This window comes from Phalaenopsis equestris, unplaced genomic scaffold, assembly GCF_001263595.1.
Source record: "Phalaenopsis equestris unplaced genomic scaffold, ASM126359v1 Scaffold001314, whole genome shotgun sequence".
NCBI classification, from domain to species: Eukaryota; Viridiplantae; Streptophyta; class Magnoliopsida; order Asparagales; family Orchidaceae; genus Phalaenopsis; species Phalaenopsis equestris.
The window spans coordinates 191,761-216,202 of record NW_018165753.1 but is presented as its reverse complement, the minus strand read 5'-3'; the positions used below and the strand labels follow the sequence as shown (position 1 = coordinate 216,202).

General features: G+C 34.0%; 1 protein-coding gene across 1 annotated transcript in view; it reads left to right on the top strand.

Annotated features, from left to right (window-relative positions):
• Window positions 1–3,079: 3,079 nt before the first annotated feature.
• LOC110033983 (cullin-associated NEDD8-dissociated protein 1) overlaps window positions 3,080–24,442 on the top strand; it is a 118,281-nt gene continuing 96,918 nt past the window's right edge. Inside the window, exons 1-4 of the mRNA XM_020738180.1 lie at window positions 3,080–3,247; window positions 13,285–13,368; window positions 13,465–13,634; window positions 20,182–20,393. Of these exons, the coding sequence (XP_020593839.1) occupies window positions 13,333–13,368; window positions 13,465–13,634; window positions 20,182–20,393 (418 nt within the window). The 5' untranslated portion in view covers window positions 3,080–3,247; window positions 13,285–13,332. The remainder of the gene's footprint in view (window positions 3,248–13,284; window positions 13,369–13,464; window positions 13,635–20,181; window positions 20,394–24,442) is intronic.

Genomic DNA, 24,442 nt, shown 5'->3' with positions numbered 1-24,442 from the left:
ATGGACTAACTTCTTTACCCGCATTCGCCCGTAATGTGGGAACCCTTGCTTATTTAACACTACACCCGGGCGCCGGTGTAGCGGCCCTTGCACACTTTTCACTGTATTCAGGCTATACAGCGCGTCGCTTCCAGGGGACGCCCTAGCACTTACACAATGATCAAAAGGATTCATGTCATGATTTTTTCGACAAGTTTTACGCTGGCTGTCGACTACCTAACGCAACCCTCCACTTTTCTCATCCGGGCTTGGGACCGGCAACGGCAGTGTTAAATTTAATTGCGTAAGCAACAACATGAGAAAGGGAAAAAAAAATCATGAGAAAGGGAAAAAAAAAAAGATCAATATTTCGATGTTTAATGTGTTTAGATCAATATTTCTAAATTTAATTGCGTAAGTAAGTAATGTTAAAATTTGGATGTTTAGATCAATATTTCTAAATTTAATTGCGTAAGAAAGTAATGTTAAAATTTGGATGTTTAGATCAACAACAACAACAACAACAACAACAACAAAGCCAAGATAAGAAGAGTGAGAAGGTGTAGGAATTAGCATAGATTTTGTTTCAATTTAAGCTGAGAGTGAGATGTGAAAGGAAAAGTATATAGAGTAGAAGACATAAATGTCGGGGGACTAACCCTTGTTATTATACAACAACAACGACAACAAGTATTTATGCCACTAAGTGGGGTTGGCTACACGAACCCCTTTTTCTCCTTTTGTCTTATTTACTCTCATATTTGCATTTAATTTTAATAAACTAATATCATTTTTTATACAAAATTCATAAACTTTTTTAGGATCACATCTACCTTTATTAAATAATTCAAATCTAAAACATCTTGGATCATCAGATGATCGATGTTTAATGTGTTCAAAGCAATTAAGACGACTCCCTCTGATATTGTCTATCGCCGGAGGTACTCCAATCCTCTCACCAATATATTCATCCTGCATTTTGCCTCTAAGTTTAAATCCACTTATCCACTTCAACATTCTCTTTTACTTAAGCGTCTATTGGATTTTTGTACAATACTAAGATGTTTATATATCTCCATCACTCTCCAACACACAACGCTTATATATTTCAAATTAACCCCATTATAAGGCAAAAATAATAAAGCCTCCACATGTACATAACATTATTTTTCAAAGGATGCATATAATTAAATTCGAATGCACTCACATGCAACATTCAAATCCACTTATCCACTTCAAATTCATATATTTTCTTTCTAGATCAATATTTTCTAAATTTATTTGCATAAGCAACAACATGAGAAAGGGAAAAACAAAAATAAGGAGAGTGAGAAAATGTTTGGAATTAGCATAGCTTTTGTTTCAATTTAAGCTAAGAGTGAGATGAGAAAGGAAAAATATATAGAGTAGAAGACATAAGTATCGAAGTACTAACCTCTTGTTATTATACAACAACAACAACAACAAGCATTCATCCCACTAAATGGGTTTGGCTAAATGAATTCCTTTTTCAACTTTTGTCCTATTTACTGTCATATTTGCATTTAATTCTAATAAATTGGGATCATTTTTTTACACAGAATTTATAAACCATTTCAGGAACACATCCACCTTTCTCAAATAATTCAAATCTAAAACAACTACTCCCCAACTGGATCATGATCGATGTTTAATGTGTTCAAATAATTTAAGACGACTCTCTTTAATATTGTCTACCACACGAGCTACTCCAATCCTCTCACTGATATATTCATCATGCATTTTGCCTCTAAATTTAAATCCACTGGAACATTTTCTTTTTTTTACGTGTCTATTGAATTTTTGTACAATATCAAGATATTTATATATCTCCATCACTCTCCAACACACGATGCTTATATATTTCAAATTAACCCCATTATAAGACAAATACAATACACTCTCCACATGTACATAACATTATTTTTCAAGGGATACATATAATTAAATTCTAATGCACTCACATGCAACATTTGAATTATTATTTTTCTTTATAATATAATAATCATAAATCACTTCAAAATACTCATAATAAATTATGTATTTTTTTTTAGATAAAATAATATTTATAATAATCTTAGTATAGATTATATATTAAAATTATGTGAATCAATATAAAAAATTATTTATGAATAGATAATGCAATTCATTTTTCTTTTGTTAGGAAAGCCCATTGACTACACCGATATGGGAGAAAAATTTGCGTACGTAAGACGTACGCAGCGCTGCGTACATAATGAATATTATATGGGCGTTATATCGACATTATATTCGCATTACAGTATGTATAACTTATCTATAATTTTATTAAACTTATAAATAAGTTATGCACTTCTATTTTGACATATTTATAGGTCACATGTAATTTTTGAGGGTTTAGTGAAAGTTTTTTTTGGAATTTATAAACGCAGCCCTGCTTTAAGGGTCCGTTTGGGGCAGCTTGTGCGTTTCAGGATAAGCTGTTTATCCTGAAACGCGGCCCGCGGGCCGGGCGTAGGGCGCAGGAGTTGGCCCGCGACCTGCGTTTAGTGTAAAAACCCAAACGCAGTTTCAGATAAACTGGGGAAAAGCGCGAACCAAACGGTATGACGGCGGCGTTTTGATATAAGCTGCCCCGTTTGAGGCAGCTTATTTGGTGCAGTGACGTTCTGAAAACGCACCTGGACTGTTTGGGTAAACTGCGTTTTGAGAGTTTATGCGGTTTGAAAACGTTGAAAACAGCGTTTTCACACCGCACCTAGATAGGTGCAGTAGCAGTTTTCTGACAGCGTTGGCAGCTTTCTGGCTACGGTCTGACTTTTCAAAAGAAAATAACTTATCTAAATTATTATTTTTAATCAATTTATCAGCAAATTATTCAATAAGTTGAAGCTGACCCAAAAAGACCCTGAGTCTTAAGCAAATTTTTTCCACGAAATGGAGGGTAAATGAAGCATACCATACGACAACCTCAATCCACCGCAGAATTACTGCACATCGCTGCCCTATTCTCGCATTCTCAGCCCTCCCCTACCGTGCTGCTCCTCAACCGCCTTCTACCCCTAACTTCCCGGCTACCGGCTGCCGGCCGCCGGCCCGCGCCCCCCCGCTGTTAACTTTGCCTCCTATATATCTTACCGAGTCCAACTATCCGCCTCGTTTTTTTCCCCACATTCACTCCCCCTTACCGGGCTCGAATAGTCGCCGGAAACGTTTTAGGCACACTGAAGCTGCCGTTCAAACTGGATTTAAAAGCAACAGCGGAAGTTTGGTAATCTCTCTCACACCGTCTTTGCCAACTGATCCGGAACCCTAGACTCCTCCGATAAAATAATGTGAATGTGAACGCTGCCATTGTATTATAACTGTTAGGCTTGTCGCGTGTACTTATTTAGTTATTTATGGTTCATTTACCCACAATTGCATATTTAGGAATCAACCTATGCTTCCCCAATTGCGCACTTATTCTATTCATAGCATCATCTCCACCCTTTCTGTACCTCACACTGATGAACAACTATTTTGCTTGATTCTGTTCAAATCAGTGTAATGTTACGATCGTATTTGAAATCATGAAAAGTTGCTGGGAAGCTGGAACTAATAAAATCCACACGAAGATCCAGACTTGCCAAAAAAAAAAAGGGAAAAATCAGTTTGTAGTAGCCTAGCAGGCTTATAAAAACTTAATCACGCAAGCAAGAATCAGTGTAATGTTACGATCAAATCAGTGTAATGTTACGATCAAATCATGAATCTATTTTGCTTGATTCTGTTCAAATCAGTGTAATGTTACGATCGTATTTGAAATCATGAAAAGTTGCTGGGAAGCTGGAACTAATAAAATCCACACGAAGATCCAGACTTGCCACAAAAAAAAAGGGAAAATCAGTTTGTAGTAGCCTAGCAGGCTTATAAAAACTTAATCACGCAAGCAAGAATTAATATAAAATACATATGTAAAATTGAATTATGATATAAGCCATCAAAGTTCAAAGCCACACAGTAATACGAGCAATGTTTTGTTCTTGAAATCTATTCAAAATCTTAAAAGAACTTACACTGAACAGCACACAAGTTCAAAAGGAGTTATGATTTTTGTTGAACTAAAAATTGGATTTTAAATGCTTAAAGATTTTTTTTTAATCAAGCGTAAAACCATATTTGGTAGGTTCACAAAAAATTGTCTTAAAACATCAAAATAATGAGTTCCATAGAAAAAACAACAAACATAAGATCTTTCAACTCAGAATGGTAATTGGAGTATTTCTGCTAAACTGTTGAGCCAATAGAACATGGCAATAATCAATTGTCTAGTTATAGCTTGAAAGCTATAGAAGTAAACCAACCAATCATTCAATTATATTTCCAACTCGAAAGTTAAAGAAGAGTATTATAATTTATGATGCGAATAACACACCATGACACAAAGATTTTCTTGGAACCATAGCGCATTGTGCTTGGTGTAGGTGTGCTATTCTAAACATTGTGCAGAATATTAAAAATTTATGGATAAATATGAAGTTCAATATGCTTGAATACAACTATATATAATCATCATATGTAAGCATTAACAACCACAGTCCTTTTTTTATTTCACATATATTCCAACCATTTTGTTTATATGGGATGATAAATACAAGGGTTAAATACATTGTCAAAGCTGAGTGCTTGGGAAAAGCGTGAGCAAGGGATGTGGAGTGTCATCACCATTCATTTGGACTCGTTGCAAAGCACACGTAGAATCGAAGTTGATTTAGAGCTACAACTAGATTAGAGCCTTTTTTTGCGTGGGTTATTTGCCATAGGAAACTTATGATTGGAATAAATTAACAAATAAAATAATTGAATAATATTAAAATTAATTAGAAGTCATAAAGTAAAGGAATAATAATGGCACACTATAACTGCAATGTGCTGTGCTATTGCCCATCTGTAGTTGTAAGCAGCGTATGACTTTTTGACAACATGCCTTGTCAGGCAGATAGCACGAGAGGTGTGTCTCGCCACACCACACTATGCACAATAGCTCATGATATTGTGCAGTATTGACATGCATGATGGAAATAGACATCTTATTTGATTATACCTACACAAAGAAAGTCGTGAAAATGAGCAATAATATTTGATCTATCATGTAGTATAACATGTTATATCATTTAAAGTAGCAATAATAACATTGAACCGGTCTCTGTTATAGTAAAAAATAGAAAGGGAAGGAAGTATTATGCTTCAATTTGCTTGACTTGGAAAAAATTGTCCTCAATAAGTTGAGTAATGTATGCTATGCAAAATTTTGCTTATTTTGTCATGCTTGTAAAATATTCATGAATTCACATAAGTAACTCTAACATACCAATGCACAAATTATCTTTAATACCGACCATCAATAGTGAATACAATTTAATAATTTTGAATACCTGATCGAATATAGAATTATTTAGTTAAGCACTTAATTCAATTTCACAGAAAACATGTGAAAAATGGAAAAATCCAAGATACTGTGTTGGCTTCACGAAGGTCCTCAAGGCATCTTTTTCATCAGTTTGCTGAATAGATTGCTGCCATATTGCTTTTTGACTGATGCTTTATTGTCTTTTCTTAGCAATTAATGCAGCGAGCAGCAATTTTTTTTTCCTACAAGATATGCTAGAGTGTTAGTTATAAGCTGTTTTTTCTTAATTTTTTTAAAATTATAATTCCATCAATGACTTGCAAAAAAGTCGTTATCCATATAGCAACTTTATAATTAATTTTACAAAGAACCACCACTATCCCAAACAAATTTTAAATAAGGTCAAATTAGATATACGTATGATCAAAAATAGTACTTGAGTTTTTTTTTTTTTTTTCCAATTTACAATTATTGCTCCTAATGTTTGTGTGATTTTATACGGTCACAATTTTTTTATATTAGTTTTTAAAATTTTCATAGGTGCCATTATAGGATTTGAACACCTTATCACCTACTTTAAATTCCACATTTCTCTTGTTTGAGCAAGTAGTATATTTATAATTGCCCTAAATAAATCAATTTCCTTTGAATATTTTGCATACAAATGACTAATACGTTATGAAGCAAGTAATGAAAATATTGAAATGCCAACATGCATCCGAATATATACTTATAAGAATCTATAATTAAGGTAAGGTGATAATGAAAATTCAAAGCAGATAAATTTATAAATATGATATGTTTATATGAATGAACATCCTACTCAATGTATCAACTAAAACGACTTAAGAACTACAATGCCTTATGCACTTTCTGATATCACTGCATAGCGGGAGTTTTGAATTTCATGCTTTCTTTAACATAATCACACTTTTCCAATCATAAAAAATGCTGGCACCACACAATTTACTTTGTAAGGTTATATTTAAGAGTTTGGGAATCACAAAATTAAGAGCCAAAAATAAAAGTTTATTCAGTTTGATTCGTAGAAATAATTTTTCTAAAAGCTCCATCATTAGATAAATCAAAGTAATCTATTGCTTTATTAATTACCTCGGGCATATTTTTTTCTCTTTCTTATTCTAGAATCACATTATTTGATGCGGGTGCATCCCTTATTGGATTGAAGGGATCCACAATCCAGTTTCTAATATTTCGTGTTCCCGTTGGTTTTGCAAATCCCGCGATCCCATATCTACGAAACGAGCTAGTCCTGTCTCATCCGCGTGCAACAACTGCTTGTTCCCTGATTTCGTCCTTAATATTTGTCATTTTCTGATTTCATCCCAATTGTTTACTTTTACTTGGTTTTTTTCTGGAAGGAAGCTATTTGTATCTTGTTATTTTCTTTTTTCTCGGGCTTTGGCTTTGTTTACATTATTTGAAGTTGTTTTCTCTTGGTTTTTCCCTATTAGATTGCTCTTTTTTTTTCAGGCAGTGTGTCTGTAGCCTAATAAGATCAAAGTGGTGATCTCTCTCGCACGTTCGAAGACTTCTTTCATTGTCCAATCTGCTGCCTAGTGCAGTTTGATTGCAGAAAACAACAGTTTTCCGCTTTCGATTCGCCATCACCCGTTGTTCAAGATGGATTTCAATCGACATCCATACTCTTGCTTTCTTTTCCTATCCAACAACTTACTTACCATTTTCGTGTGCTCTTAAATACCTTATAAGAGCCTCAGAGCAGTATCATCTGGTATCAGAGCCTGACAATTGCCAGAGCTTTACAATTTTATCTTTCTTGCTCCAAACAAAAGTTCCAAATAACCTAATCTAGCACCCAACTAATTTTATTTTTCCACTAATCATTCATATTAAATTTCTATCCTCAATCCTAAGTTTTCAAAATTCAACTTCACCAAAAATTCACCTCAATATCTACCATCAAAACCTCAACCAACTTTTGATTCACAATCCTACACTCGTCGGAATCTTGATTGGGAGAAATAGACATTATGTCAACAAGGAAAACCTCTCAATGAGGTGCCTAAGAATTTGTTATGGAGGACATGCAATGAGAAATCCTTCAACTGAAACAGAGGCTTACTGTTTTTGAGAGGAGACAACCTGATGTGATGGCCCGAAGTCACAATTTTGACTCGCCAAATCGAGAGTAGGAAGTAAATCCCTTCCACTTGATAATTTTCAGTGATGAGAAACTAATATTTCAATAATTTTGCCTAAAATATCAGAGGAGAAACTAGGATCTTGAAATGAAGATTGACTGACTTGTTGGATTTTGATTGTGGCATGGATCCAAACGAGTTCATCGAGTGACTGCAAAAAAGTGTAACATGCCTTTGAGTATCGGGACGTCTCATCGGAAATAATGATAAACCTAGCTGCCATTAAATTAAAGAAAAGTGTATATTTGTGATGAGAGAATTTAAAATTTTTTGGACAACAGAAAGGAAAAACAAAATTAATACTTGGTCGAAGATAAAATGAGAGATATAATGTAATTACCTACTATTTTAGTACAAACAAGACATGTTATGTAGATTTCATCACTTACAACAACGATATTGCTCAGTAGAAGAGCACACAACCGAGTTCGAGTAGCTTATGTAGAAATGTGAGATAGTGGAGCCCAAGGAGCACAACTTAACTCGATATCTGTGATGATTGAGATCGTTCATTGAAAATGAGGTATAAGTACAGTAATATCGGACATTACATGATGCTAAAATCCTTGCTTCAAAGGTGGAGAAATAACATCACCGGGCTACCGCTGCACTTTACTGGCAGAGTTCAACCTTAGGATCAAGCGACAAGAATACATCCGAAGCAGCATCCAAGCCGATCCCGCTTGAAGAGAAGCGTGGGCTATAAGAGTACATAATTGAGTTAAAGCAGCTTATGTTGAAATGTGGGCTAGTGAAGTTCAAGGAGAACGGATATCGGGATGATTGAGACCGTTCATTGGCAACAAGGTACAAGCACATTCCTATTAGACATTACATAATGTTCAAATCCTTCCTTCAAAGGTGGAGAGACATCACCGGACGACCGCCACACCTGTCAGGAGTTCAACTCCAGGACCAAGCAACAAGAATACACCCAGAGCAGCATCCAAGCCGACCCCGCCTAAAGAGAAACTAGTTTAGAGTGGAGATAGGCAGAGCCAATTGACACTCAAAGATCTATCTCGGCCAAGAAGTGCTTCAAGTGCCATAATTTTTGGCATAGTGCATCAATATTACACAAATAAGAGAATGATCTCTTTCATAGAGCAGAGAACAATATACGAAATGAATAATGACAAAAGAGAGGAGTCAATTTCCAGTTAATGGGAATGAAACACTAATGATTCAAGTTGAACTTATGAGAGAGACCTCATCTGGGTTAAAATTGGTTATTATAGAAGATAGTAAGTCTTTGGAGCTGATGCCGAAAAAGAAATATCCCTCATTAAGGGAGTTACTGATATCCCGACTGACCGTTTACCTCTTAAGCGGTTGCTACTGAGAGTGGTTCAGTTTATCCCATAATTTATTCCAGAGTTGGTTTCTTTAGACATACTTTATCAATTACGCCCGCCCGAGTATGAGGATTACCAATTTAATGACTTTAGATTTGATTTGCTAGAAAACTTACTTATCTATAGCTTTAACTCTGGTTGTGCCAAAACATAATGACTATTTATTCTATTAGGGCATGCTTGTAATAATGTTATGTTTTTCAGAGTTGCTTTGTGGTAGACGAGAGCATAGATTTTATAGTGGAGTTACATAAGACACAACAAGGAGATCACTTTGTTTTGGTATTGGTAGATCAATTCCGTACGCCTCCAGAGAAGAAGGCAAGGTCCTCATAGCCGGAAAGAATGACGTGGCAGTGTCCCTCACAGGATATACGGGATCCGCAATCCTGCTTTTGATACTTGGCATTCTTGTTGGTTCCATAAATCTTGAGACCCCATATCTGGGAAACGAGCGAGTCCCGCCCATCTGCCTGCAACAACCGCTTGTTTCCTGATTTCAACCATTTTTTTTTCATTTCTGATTTATTTCCCATCTTATTACTTCTTCTTAGTTTTTTTTTCTAGGAGGAAACTATTTATGTTTTGATATATTCTTTTTTCTCATACTTTAACTTTGTTTATGTTATTTGGAGATGTTCTCTTCTGATTTTTCTTTATCAAAGTGCTCCATTTTTAGATTTCTTCTGATTTTTCTGCTTTCGATTCGCTGCCATCACGCAGTTCATGTCGAATTTCAACCGACATCCATCTTCCCGCTTTCCTTCCCTATCGAAAAACTTACCTATCATTTTCTTATATTCTTAAATGCCTTCTAGGAGCCCTAAAATGATATCATTATCATTTCAAACATTTGACTCATCATCTACATTGTGTATGTTTTGTTCAACATAACATTCAAGAATAGTTTCAACACCTTTTAGAAGCTCATTTTCATCTTCAAATCCAGTTTCTATTGGAAGTATAGGCTCATAATCAAGATTATACTCATCTTCTTGTTGCAATTTGGGTATATATATGATCTCATGTTAAATTTTAGTTTCACGATTAGTTTATAATTGTGTTAGATTATGAATTTATGTCATAAACAAATTCTATTTCCAATTTGGATTGTAACTCTTGCTCATTATATTTTTAGGTTTATGAACATGGTCTAATGTAGCTTCAAATAACTCTAAATATTTATTTAATTTATCTTCAAAGAATATTCATGAACTACTATTCCTTCAATATAATTATATTTGATTATGCATGAATTTTATGCGGGTGTATGCTCGTTACGCTCTGGACTTGCTAGTTAATGTTATAATCAAGTGGAGCTGAGCATAAAATATATCAGATTGACATGGTCATAATGTGAAATATCCAAGTTCATCTCAAACTAGTGTGAAGCCTTCTAAAATATGTTCGAGTTTGGGTTGCCTTAATTAATCGAAAGACTACTTAAGCACGTAATAAATAGACTCATAAATGAACAAATATTAAATGTACTCCTATGTGTTTGTCATATTAGTAAATTCTTTTCAGGACTAAATGGAGAAACAATTGAATAAATTTGTAGTTAATATGTAACTATTTAGAACAAACTAAGCATATGTTAATTAAACAAGATGACAAACTATTTATTTAAATAAAAATAATTGAACAATATAGAACCTATCATTGAGCTTATTTGAACAATAAATGATCTGTTGAACAGATGATTTGATTTGTGTTCTAGTTTGGTTAACTTGAGCTAAAAGCTTTCAAAAATGTTTAAACTTGCTAAATTATTAGTTTTGATGAACTCAAGAGTATTAATTGAGCTGAGTTAGAGTAGCTCTTTGAGTGCATTGGTTCACTTAAAATCTTAGAGTCAATAATGATTTTTTATCAAGGATTTTATTCTTATATGTAGTAATTCTATTGTATTATACATCACTATCCAAAGTTATAGATAAAGCTTCTACTAGCATATTTGGTGAATTACAACTTAATTTATTTATAATTTCTCACTTAACACATTTAATTAAACAATAGTCTGAACGCCATTGATTTTTTTTTTTTTTTTGACATTCTTCGTAAACCTATCAAAACATTCAAAGATAATATTCAAGTTGTGTATAATACTAAAAGTTTCAGCAGATCTAAGAATTATAAGTTTATATTTTAGGTTAGCTTATATGGGCTTAATTTAATTGCAAAACTTTGTCAAAAATGATTAAGCGTGTCACTATGGTTTTTGTTCAACAATTTTAAAATTTTGGAAATAAATTAATGATGATGTTTAAAAAATTATTCCAAATTATCAATTCGTTTGAAATTTGTTTGTAAGGTTATGCCTGCCGTCAAAACTAAGAATATAGTTTTAAACATAATAGTGAATTTGTTGTCATATAGAAAATTAGTCTAATCAAATTCAATTATATTTCATTTTTTATTATTTTAACAATTGAACTGGTTAGGCTCTTTTCTAGTTGACATCGTGATTTGACCATAAGCTTAGTAGTAAATCCAATGCCAGACATTTTGGGATCCAAGCTTCACAAGCACAATCCTAGGAAGGGAGAAAGAAAGAAAGAGAAGCACACAAAAGAACAAAACTATAAGTCTACAACTTATATTTCGGGCAAAAATTAGCCTCTTTTGATGTGAAGTCAAAAAAGGGAAATCACTTAAAATTTTTGCCAAACAATAATTAAATGTATTAAATTAGATATTTTTACAAGAAATTTGATAACGAATAAATCCATACAATGATGAAAAGTTGGATGATAGAAGAGAACTCATTTTCTTTAAGGACTTGATAAAATCCCAAATAGACGCAAAAATCAATTAAAAATACATAGTTGGAAAAGTCAATGATAGAATACATCAAAGTCTTAGGCCTTGTGGCATTAGGAGAAAATTTTCTTTTGAAAACTGTCGCCAATAATTTTATTGTGTTCAAAAAATTCTCATTGCAACAATATATACAAATTTAAGCAAAAAATTGAGCATTATTAAACTATAACAAGCAGATGAGCCCTCTTTTATAATTAAAACTTGTTCTATATTTTGATAGTTTAGTCCATTAAGTGGCAAGAAAAATTATGCTTTGATTGAAATAGAAACTATTTGATTTTTATTATAGTGGCATGCTGAAATAATAGAAAGAAATTATCGTGCCCATATATAGTAGGAAAGATGTGGAAGGAAATCAACTATCTATCAGATTCCAATTAAGTCCTTGTAATCGATGGATGTGGGAGTAGATGTGGTCTCATGAGGGGAGGTCACGTGTGGGCAGTCTGGACAATTAGTGTGGATGCAGTCTCCATAGACATACAGGAGAGGGGTGTTGGGATGACACAATATCATATGATGGGAGGTTGCACAAAATGGTGTGTCCCATATTGAGATTAGACTCTGAATGGCCTAATGGGTGTTTTCTAAATTCCTCATAATCTTACACTTTATTTTCTTTACTCCAAATCAAACAAATAAAAATTAAAAATCCTTCCATTCTTATTACTTCACACTCCAAATACTTCAGAACAAACATCCCTTGATGCTAAAAGACTGTTGGAATAAATAGAATATGCCACTCTGTGTCAGCCACATCATGGAGTATGTGATGGTTTGTTAATTGTGAGTTTATGGGGTTATTATAGCATCTCTCATTTGTTATTCTATTTGCTTTGAGCCTGCACTAATGTTTAAACTTGACTTAAAATTTTTTCAAGAAAAGTTCTCTGTCATTCATTTTTTTACATGTTATCCAAATCATCAATAATTTATAAAATTATTAAACATAGAATTAAACTATATTATTTATCTGAATATAACACTTCCATCATCTCTCGAACATTTCTTAGAAGAGGCATATTGACCTATATAATTACTAAATAGTCTATAGTTTATAATTCTTTTATCTTATTTATTTATTTATTCTATTTTTTTGTAAAATTTTATTAATAATTTTTTTTTGTTGCGTCGACAGAAGAACTATCTTGCCTATATGGTTTATACGAATAAAAATATGTAGTCTGAGATTTTCTGAAGACATTTACCACTGTTCTTTTGGTAATTGTTTTAGTTATACGTTATATGTGAAAATGCCAAATTATTTTTGCTGTATTTTCTTAGATCCATGCAAGACATGGCTAAAATATGCCTGCTATATGTAATGTTGTTTTAGCTATTGCAAAATCATAATTATTTTACTCCTAAAGTTTACTTTTGATTTATTGGATTCCCTTGTTTAATTTGGCTTCATATTTCATGGTTCATCTGATGAATTTTATAATTTTATGCATTCCACGAAGTACTTTGGGCATGTTTAGATGTACTTTCTTGTGCACGTTTAGCATTCTTTGATGGAGTATTTTTAATGACGTCCTATTTACTACTGCAGGCTTAAGAACTTGTAAGGCATTTCTGGTTTAAAGATAAAAACTGCAAAATGTCAAACTTAGCTATAACAGGCATTTTAGAAAAGGTATTTATTTAATTATCTTGAGTAGTGTTTTTCTTTTCTTTGCTTTTTAGTGCATTCACTTGATAATGAATGTGCTTCTTTGGTGGTTACTTTAAGATGACGGGTAAAGATAAGGATTACAGATACATGGCAACTTCAGATTTGCTCAATGAGCTGAGTAAAGATGGATTTAAAGCTGACATTGAGCTGGAGGTGAAATTAGCTCATGTTGTGCTTCAGCAACTAGAAGACGTGTCAGGTGATGTCTCTGGTTTAGCAGTGAAATGGTGAGCTTCCGTTCTATACTTGATTATCTTGGCCATAATTTTGCATAAATACTATTTTACTGAGTAAACATTTATTATTTTTCCGTTACAGTGCTTTCTATAAAGATTTAATTAGCACTCATGTTAAACATCTATCTGTCATTGTTTGGGTAAAATAGTATAGGATACATTCAAAAAAGCCTACCTATTGCAGAGTAGATGCATGGGATGAGTGGCTAAAATTTTGAGGAAATTAACTAAATGCAATTAGAATATTGACATTGTTAGGAGAGTGGGAAGCCATCAAAAACAAAAATTAGATTTGTTGATTATAGAAGTAAATGATAGAAATTGGGTGATAAAATGGTTTAGAATATGTCATGGTGAGATGACCATGATTGAAAATTGGGATGCAATTATTTCTTGAAATCATTTGCTGTTTTTGTTGGAAACAGAAATGAGGTGAACAAAGATGGGTGGCTTGTCACTGGAAAGAGGGGCATTCTTATCTTTTTAATTTATGCAATGGTTTTACTCGAGTGTTTATGAGCTAGCAAATGAAAAGTCAGTGGCCAAGAAAGGGCTTGGGATAGCTCGATGCATCATCATGTAGAAAATTAATGCTGTTTGAAGGTGTCTTTCTCAGATAAGAAAGCCTCGTTGAGGACTGTTACGGTCTTCCTCAACTATGATAGAGATATTATTAATCTATAGAGTTAGGAGTATATATTAATATGTAATATATACTCTTATTTGAGAAATAAGAGAAGGAATTTTCCTTCACATGGTATCATGGCTCTATGTTTCGACGGGATCATGGCATTTTTTATTGTCCGGCTTCGACTGGATTGCTCATTTGCATTCGTCATCCTTTATCGGCGCTGCTGAATGCTTCCACTGGATAGCTTGTTAGTTCGCTTATCTCGTCAGTGCGTTTGAATATATGTTGCTGGCTTCGAATTTGCATAGTTCATCTGCCTTGTCTGCTTAGGACAGAGCAAATGATTTCTTTAGCCTCTTCTAAGTTTGTTACTTTCTCAATTAAGAAAGTGTTTCAGATCGTCTTTTGTCACTTTTCGGTAGCAGTCCTGTCGGCATTTTTGATTGACCTTCACAATCGACTCGCGTTGGCTGCAAGGTGCTCTCTTCAGTTCCCATTCACAATTTCTTTGGACTCCCTGGGTCATGAGCAGGCCCTAACTGTCATCTCCGGAGCTTCTCGCTTGCAATCTCGTCTAGCCATTTGTCTCTTTTGGCCAGGTATCGCCAGATCGTTTGTCTTCTACTGCTCGATATCGTTTGTCTTTGTCGGATCATATCAGCCGCTTGAATACTCTGTGATAATCATGACCGTTGATAAAAAATATGTTGTGATAAATTTGATTAAATAAGTGGCTAAAATTATAGATCAAAAGTTAAATTAAGTAAATTGTTTTTATTGAAGTAAAACTTTGAGACTCTACTTGAGAAGTATTTTCCACGAAAATTACCGCATTGACAATCTCTCTATTGAGACTGGTACGACTTACTCAAGTGGATGAGAATTGATGCCCAATTTTTGATACTAATACAAAACTTTATCGAACTCGATCAACCTGGTCATATTACATATTGCGACTGAGTTGAAGATGCGATGTATGAATTGGTGCTTGTCTTTTCTTGGAGAAAGTATTTGTCAAATCTTTGATGTATGCAAGGAGTTCTATTCAGCCGAATAACAAAATCAATCACTTTGACGTGATCACGTGCACTTTAAACATGTTTATGAAGAATTGAATGCACTATTAATGTTTAGTATTGATGTTCAGACTCATCAGGCTCAAAGATAACAAATGACTATTATGAGTTTTCTAGCTAGCCTTAACTCGTAGTGTGAATGTGTCCCATCATATATCTTTTTTTATCGATGATTTACTACTTTGAGGGAAGCTTATACTAGAGTGTTGCGTACTATTCTGAGTTCTCAGGCTTCATTCGTACAACAACCTAGTGCTCTTGCTAGCTAGACAAATACAAACATCAATAAATCTTAGTCTTAGGGCAATTATGGAAGTAGAACTTTGAATTCTAGAAATGAAGGCTCTACGGTAATTTGCTAATACTGTCATTAATCTGGGTATATGAAGAAAACATGCCAAAAATTGCTTTAAAAGAATCAGAAGGTTTCTAGATCATAGTCAGCTCATATGGTTACTACTATTGAGGCCTCTCAATGTCACTCTCAATTTTTGTAGATGAATCGAAGAAATCTCTCTCACTGCCCTTGCTCAGTCACGTAACAAGGATACTTGTCTACTTTCTCTCACACATGTCGTTGATTCTGGTTCTACAGGTCACATGACAGGTAATCTAAAACTTTATTCAATCTTTCATAAGTATCTTTTTTCGGTATTTTTAGCAGATGGATCTACCTTTAATATTTTTGGTTTTGACACCATCAATATTACACATACATTACCTTTAACTTTTGTCATCAATTCACCTTAATTCTCTTTTAATATTATCTCGGTTATCAAGACTATACATGCTCTTAATTATATTTTTTCTTATCTAGCCATTATATGCTTCAAGATCTTATAACGTAGAAGATTATTGGTAAAATTCAAGAATCTAAGGACTATAAATTTTGGGTGACAAATTATCTCGACCGATAGCCTATTCCAACACTTTCTCTTTTTGAGGTTCATTGTTGATTACGACATCTATCACTATTAATGTTAAAGAACTTACCCCCAGTTTCAACAATTATCATCTTTAGATTATGAGTTGTGTCAGCTAAACACTATCGTTTGTCGTTTGTTCCCAGAACTAATAAAAAAGTCGGTCATAGTTTTGAGTTGGTTCATTTTAATGTAAGGGGACTTTGTCCTATTTTATATAATGGATTTAAATATATTGTCACTTTTGTGAAAATTTTCTCGTATCACTTGGCTTTACTTTATGAAATCTCATATTGAGTTACTATCACATTTTCAATTCTTTTATGCTGAAATTAAAACTAAATTCATTGTTTCAGTTAAAATTCTAAGAAGTGACTTCCATCACTACTTAAAGATATTGCCTTTGAATAATTATTATTTTTAGATTGTCAGTCGTGTCAATTAGTTAAGCACCGTCGTTTGTTGCCTATTCCCAGAACTAACAAAAGAGTCGGTCATAATTTTGAGTTGGTTCATTCTGATGTATGTGGAGCTTATCCTATTTTATTTAATGAATGAAGATATTGTCACTTTTGTGGACGTTTTTTCTTGTATGACTTGTCTTTGCTATATGAAATCCCATACTGAGTTATTGTTCGATTTTTAATTTTTTTTTTGTTGAAATTAAAACTAAAGTCAATAGTTCGTTGGTTAAAATTCTGTGAAGTGACAATGTCAAATAAATTTTTTCTACACCTTTTCTATGATACATAACACAAAACTAGATGCTTTATTACTTATCCCATGTCGATATTCGATCCCAATTTGGAGTAACATAAAGAAAAATAGACATCTTGAGATTGCTAGAACTTTTTTGTTTCAAATTAATGTGCCCAAACAATTCCGGGTTGATGCAATTTCTACTACATGTTTCTTGACCAATCGAATGCTTTCTATTATTTTACAAAATCATATACCCTACCATGTTTTGTTTCCAAATCTCTTTCCTGGGTGTAGTTATTTTATTCATGATACCCGTCCACAGGTTTTTAAGTTGGACCCTAAGTTATTAACTCGTGCCTTTCTATGATAAACTTGTTTGCAAAAATTATCTGTGTTTTTCCCCTCTCTTAAGCATTTACACTAGATGTTACCTTTCATGAACAAACCTTATTTTTTGATGACTCATTGGTGTTAATTTCTCACAAGATTCTAATGAGCTAATGCATTACTTCATCAGTTCAGCTCCAACTGCATCTCCATCACCAACGCCTTAGACCAGGCCAACTATCACTAATGTTTACTATAGAAAACTTAGTTCCCCAACTCCTAGTCCTGCAACAGCATCGTCTTCTTCAGTGGATTCTCCACCCAATGATCTTGATTTACATATGGCTCTTCGAGAGGTAAACATAAATGCCCCTATTGCATTTCCTCTTGTGCTAAATATGATCTGTTACCTTCTACTTCTTGTTCGTTTGTTACTTCCCTTGACTTTGTTGAGGGTCTGAGATCTGTTCAGAAGCCCTCTTCTATTCCTGGTGACGGGTAACGGTGCTTGATGAAATGAATGCCCTAACTGAAAATGGAACTTGGGAAATGGTTGAATTACCCTTTGGCAAGAAGGTTGTTGGCTATAAATTGGTATTTGCAGTTAAGTTTCATTATGATGGATCTGTAGCTTGTCTCAAAGCTCATTTGATTGCTAAGGGCTATGCTCAAATTTATAGAATTGTCTACTTGGACAAATTCTTTCCAGTAGCTAAGTTGACTTTAATTCGTCTCTTTCTGTCCTTGGCTACAATGAATAATTGACCTCTGCTTCTGCATGGTGATCATTTAGAAGAGATATACATGGAATAACCTCTTGGGTTTTGTTGCTCAGGGGGAGTCTGAGAAAGTATATCATCTTTGAAAGTCACTATATGGATTGAATCAAATCTCTCAAGCTTAATTTGGAAGATTTAGCCAGACAACAGAAGAGTAAAATTGATTGCACTATACATGTGAATTATTTCTGGGATTATTTTGGTAGCGGCTTATGTTAATGACATTATTATTACTGAAAGTAATGTGCAGGGATTCTTATCATTAAAATCAGTTTAACATTAAAATCTGGGTACCTTAGAATACCTCTTGGGGATTGAGGTATTAAGGATCAAGAGGGACATGTTTCTATCTCTATGGAAGTATATTTTGGATTTGTTAGCAGAGAAGAAAAAAATAGTGGCAAATCATACAATACTCCAATGTTTCATAATCAAGAGTTTACTTAGAATGGAGGGCCTTTCAATGATCGTAAAAGATATAGGAAGTTAGCGGAAAAATTAAACTACTTCACAGTGATTTGCCTTGACATAGCATATTTAGTTAGCACTATAAGTCTATTCATGTCTTCCCCCCACAGTCTATCATTGAAATAAATGCTATTTTATCTCAAAAGAGTTTCTGGAAAAAGGATTCTATATCAAAATCATGGGCATATAAATATTGAATGTTTCTCTGATGCAGATTGGGTAAGTTCCTAGATTGATCTGAGATTCATTACCGGATGTTGTGTTTTTCTTGGAGGCAAAGGGTGATAAACTTTAGATTAAATGTTTGGGATATTAGAGAAGTAATGGTGGTGTTTTTATGGATTTCGATCAATGGTTAAGGTATTGTGAATTTTTTAAGCTGGTTTTTCACAAGTAAATGATATTGCTTTTTATTGTGCTTTTGGATAAGATATCTTCTGATTAATGGGGAGTAAGGTCTTACAATGTTGTAGTGGTTGTGGGGGAATACATATGGGAGTTTTGAAGATATTTGACGTGTCTTAGGATTGATGGAGACGGTGATTCAAGGTTTGCCACTCCTTTCATGGAGAGAGGGCATTTATTCTGGATGCATGGAGTAAGAGATAGAAAAAGTAACTAACGAACTGCTGAAATCTTAGAGGATTAACTACCAAGATTTACCAATGATTATAGCTGCCAATAAGCCTTTTCACATGAAATTTGAATTCACGAAAGATAATTTTTACTCAACGAATTCAAAAGTACAAAGCAAGGTCCTATTTATAATTTTTCATGGCATTAGTTTGGCATGTCTTAGGTGCTAATAACTTAGTATCATGTGTATTGATGACTTGCTCTAATGAGAAGGGAAAGAAAATAACCAAATCACTGCAAAATTTAAAGCTTCTAAAAGCAAAATTATTCAGGCAAGGCAACTAAGGCGGATGAAGTGGTTTTAACATCATACAATCTTTGAAGTTCTTTAACTTTTTGATTTTTTGTGATGGTCCTATCCCTCCAGTGGCTTCAAATTAAGCTTTTTACTTCTCCAATATTTTTGGAGGTATGAGGGGCTGTCCATAGGCTTTCTTGGCGAGTTGCGCATGATGAACATTTCAAAGATGTAGTTATTTACTTTATGACTTCTACATTATATCTTAATATAAAACTTCATTCACATCCTCTAGCTTTTTTCCTCTATAGGTAACCCAACTATTTCCTAAGTGTAGCTCTTTTATAGGGCATGCATCTCTTTTCTCATGGTCTCCTTCCAAAATGTTTTTCTAAAGCCAAATATATTAACTAGGCAATGATATGTATCCATGAAGGGCATTTTACAAAAAAAATGGCAGAGGAAAAAGATGGAGTATAATTAAACACGAAAAATACAAAAAAATTCTCTTAAAACTTCTTGCTTGAAGTCTTATAAAAATTCGAGAGTGATGATAAAGGCTTGTTGTTGTTGTATAATCGGACATGACAAAGTTTTAAAATTAATTATATCAAAATAATTAATTAAGTTTGTATGGGAATTGTGAATTGCTGAGGCCTAATTTCTTGTTCATTTTTATTTACTCCTTTTTTTTTGCATCTAATTTGTGCAGTTGCATCATAGTTATTGACTAAATTTGACTTCTGTTTGTGTTATAGCTTAGTTCCTCTTGTCAAGAAGATTGGAGAGGATAGGGTTTTGGAAATGACAAACAGGCTTTGTGATAAATTGCTCAATGGGAAAGATCAGCACCGTGACATAGCTAGTATAGCCTTGAAGACTATAATTTCAGAGGTTTCTTCACAAGCTCTTGCTCAACGCATCCTGGTCTCAGTTACACCCCAGCTGATAAAGGGAGTTACTGGTCCTGTAAGTTCAAATGCTACATGGTCTTTTAACGTCATATGTTTCTATGCTGAATTTATGCATTTTAATAACAATACAATAATTAAGTACTTCCAACGGAAGAGCTAAATCATTTGGTTGGTTGTTAGTTGCATTTCAGTCTTTAAGGCGCTCTTTAGGAAAGATGATGTTATTGTTAAATAATTATTAGATTATTATTATTGTAAATCAAGTTCAATTAAATTTAATTAATTTTCCATAATTGTTGCGTCAAAATGGAGTTCCAATAACCATTCCCGCTCCCTCTCTGTTCCGTTTCCTCTAATACGCATGAAGCATAAACCGCAAGCCCCCTAGGACTTCCCATTTTTCTCTCCAGTTGGAAACTCGCACAAAGCCCTCCCCACTCCTTCCTCTCACAGCAAACCAGAAAGCCTTCATCCTTGTTAACAGATGAAACACTTTAGTCCTCATCCTTTTGTAGTTCACTCAGATCAACTGAAGCCCTTCATCCCCTTCGTCAGTTTCCTTACCTTGTCTCCCCTTCGTGACTAACCACCACGATACAGTTGCATTTTAGGCTAATGAGGAAAGCACAAATAGAATCACAAATTACAAAGACTTATGAGATTCCCATCTTTATCCTTCTGCTATGCCCTAACCCGAAGCTCATCGCCTCCTTCCTCCAGACCGCAGCATCTTTTGCCGAGCGATACATTCACAATTAAAGCCTGCAGGAAAGCAATGACGGGATCACGAGGTACAAAGACCTCCGAAATTCCCGTTTTTCTCTCCTGCTTTATTTCTTGCTCCGCATCTCACACGTAGAAGCCGCATGCCCCAATTAAAGCTCTAGTCCTTTCAATCGAAGCAAACCACGAAAGTTGCACAACCATCCATTTCATCTCAGATTGCCTTCATCTTCCTTGCATCTTTTGTTTTGTGGATGGAAATCGAGCCGCTTGTCCAGAAGGTATTTTACTAACACGAATAAGTTGAGTTGCGCTTCACGGTTTTTCCTCCCTGCTGTCGATCTCCTCTTTACACGATCAGTGCCGCCTTTTTCCTGACTGTTCGAAGAGCTCATACCTAAATCCTTTGATCCATCAATCAAAGCCACACATCGAAACCAAAACCCCCTTCGTTTGCTTCTTTCATGTGATCCCTTGTGTGTTCCCCTCACTTGCCCTAATCATACGTAGAGCCCTTTCTCTTCCTTTATTCAAACCTAGCCCGAAACCCACTTACCCGAACCCTCCCCACTTCACAACTAAGATCACGCACATCTACTCAAGCCCAAAACATGAAGCTAAAGCACTTGCCACTCAACCCCTTTGTATTATATATTTTATATTGTATTAAAAAAATTAGAAAATCTACATTGTATTTATTTATTTATTTTTAATTTTGTCGTTTCACTACAATTAACTCTGTCATTGTTTCACCTTCATCGTCGCCGATCTCGCTCGAGAAGGTCTATAATGGGTGTGGGAGGGCAAGTTTCAAATTATTCACGGTAGGAAACGCGAGTACCCATCATTGGGAATTAAGTATTGTTCAGTAAAATTACAGGCTCGTTTGAAAAATTTATCTAAAATTCAGTAGATTTAAATATCCGTCCGGGGAAACGCGAGTACATGTCAGTGAAAATTAAGTATCTTTCAGGAAAAGTAAAATAGTTATTAAGGAAAGTACTTTCATGTGATTTAACCATTTTTGCAGGTTTATTGAAAGCTTATAGTGTTTTTTTAGAACGTGGGTTGAAGTAAATATTTTTGCTCTACCATCACAATGTCTCACGATAATGACCGGCTAGTATTTTAAGATAGCTGGGAAGATTGACATTCTCTTGTGACCCTTATTGAGGGTTCACGCTGGGAGACTGCCAGAATTTTGGGTGAATTTGGACTTACGAATAACATAAAGTTTTTGGATCTTTTGAACTTATAAAATAATTTTAAATGTGAATCATTTGAGCTTAAAAATAATTTGAATCTAAACTTTTAAAATTTACTCTTAGGGTTTGAGAATAAATATAAATTGGGCTTTTAAATTTTGGCTCTCTCAGGTTTTGAAAAAATAATTTGCATTTGGGAAGGATTTAAAAATAATTTAAATTTTGGCCTTTAAAATTTAAATTTAGGCTTTAAGGGTTGAAATATGATTCAAACACGAGTCTTTTTAAAGCTTGAAGTCTCGCCACTAAATTCACAACATAACTCATCAGCAAACAGAAGACGATCTTTCGTAAAGCCCAACATGAAACTTTTTAATCAAAAGCCATTTGTTCTAAATGATTTCAAAGTGTATTAATTTCAAGATTATTTTTTTAATGCAATATTTTGAGATTGGTGAGAGTATTTTAAGACTTTATGAGTGAAACTTTTGATATTCTCAAGTTGTGCATGCTTTAGAACCTTTATATAAATAAGCCAGCTTTGCATGATTTTAGAGTTCTACATATGTCTGTCTAAGCAAGCTTTATTTCAAATTCATAACCTAAAAGATCATCTAAGTCACTTAAAGCATATAAAATTCTTGAAACTATTCAAATATATATAAGCCCGCATGCACTTAGATATGCATGTTAAATTTTTAATTACAAGATTTGAGCATATTGCACTGGTTACCTTAGTTTGAGTCTGTTTGGCGCAGCTATTGATTATTTATAATCTGCTGATAAGCAAATTATTCTGATAATCTACAGATTATCAGAATAATCTGACTTGCTGTTTGGGGCAGCTTATTCAGAATAACTTATTGGTGATTAAATGACATTCCTGTTCTTGTCTGATAAAACTGTTTGGGGCAGCTTATTCAAAATAGCTTATTGATAGTATAAAAGCAAGTGCAGAAGCATACAATCATCACAGATCAGTTTCAAAAGATGACATACAATTCTCACACTCTCGTGAGTTTCAGAAGAAATAAAAAAAGTACAAAGACAAGTACAACTACAATGAGAAATATTAAAATATTTAATTTCAAACTCTGGGTACATCTCTCCTCAGCTGCACTATCAACCTCGGAAAACACCAGATTCCCATGACTGCTGACAGTGTAATATGTGAGAATATCAGACTACCGGAAGAAATCGCAACGAGCTGAAACACTCTTGACACAACCGTATAATTGCCTCCTAAAGCTATGAGGCTGACGTGACGTAAGCAATGGAGATGGTAGTCCACAATAACACAAAATACCTCTGTCTGTAACTGATATCCTAGAAGTCATGTTGGTGTAACTGCGAAAAAAAAAAAAGATAAAAATGTCAGCTCAAGATATTTTAAAAAAAAAACCAAAACTAAATGCATATGAATATCGACCTATAATCTGTTTAAAGAAACACTTGGTAGATCAACAGTCACGGATATTATTTGTGATAAACTCCCTTAAAGTAATCATATCAGCCAAACCTTCACCATCACATTTCAACTCCTATATTTTCCACTCCTTCAATTGGTCCCATTTGTTTTAAATTTAAGTCTATCGTAAACCGTGCCAGTCAATCCTTTGAATCTCTTAGCAATATTTTTCCACCCTTATTAAAATACGTTGTTGGCTTGTTCCCCAGTTCTATTTCTTTACCAATTTTTTTAATACACAGATCACAAAAAATATTTGTTATTTCTTTATCCCATATTGCGGACGAGCCCCCTTCAAGTGCTTTAGACATGATGAAACTATATGCAACAAATGAAAATAAACACTTTTTAATTTTGAATCTCAATAGAATTGTTTAAGAAATAATTGCACTAGCACATTCACTTTGCTCATAATTATGTATCTCAAGCCAAGAACAAGACAAGCCAACAAGAACAACAACCCAACAACAACAATAGTCTCAAAATAATCACATTGCCACCAATACAAACAACAATCGACCTATTAGCTCAAAAATATATATATATAAGGACACAAATAAATTATGTGGTTTGGTCATTGACCTACATCCATTGACCTACATCCACAGTAAGACATCAAAAATGCTTTATTATGCAATTGTATAATGTTACGTAACTATAAATCTTAAGGGAGAACAATACAACTCAATACAACTTCCAATTTTCCCTT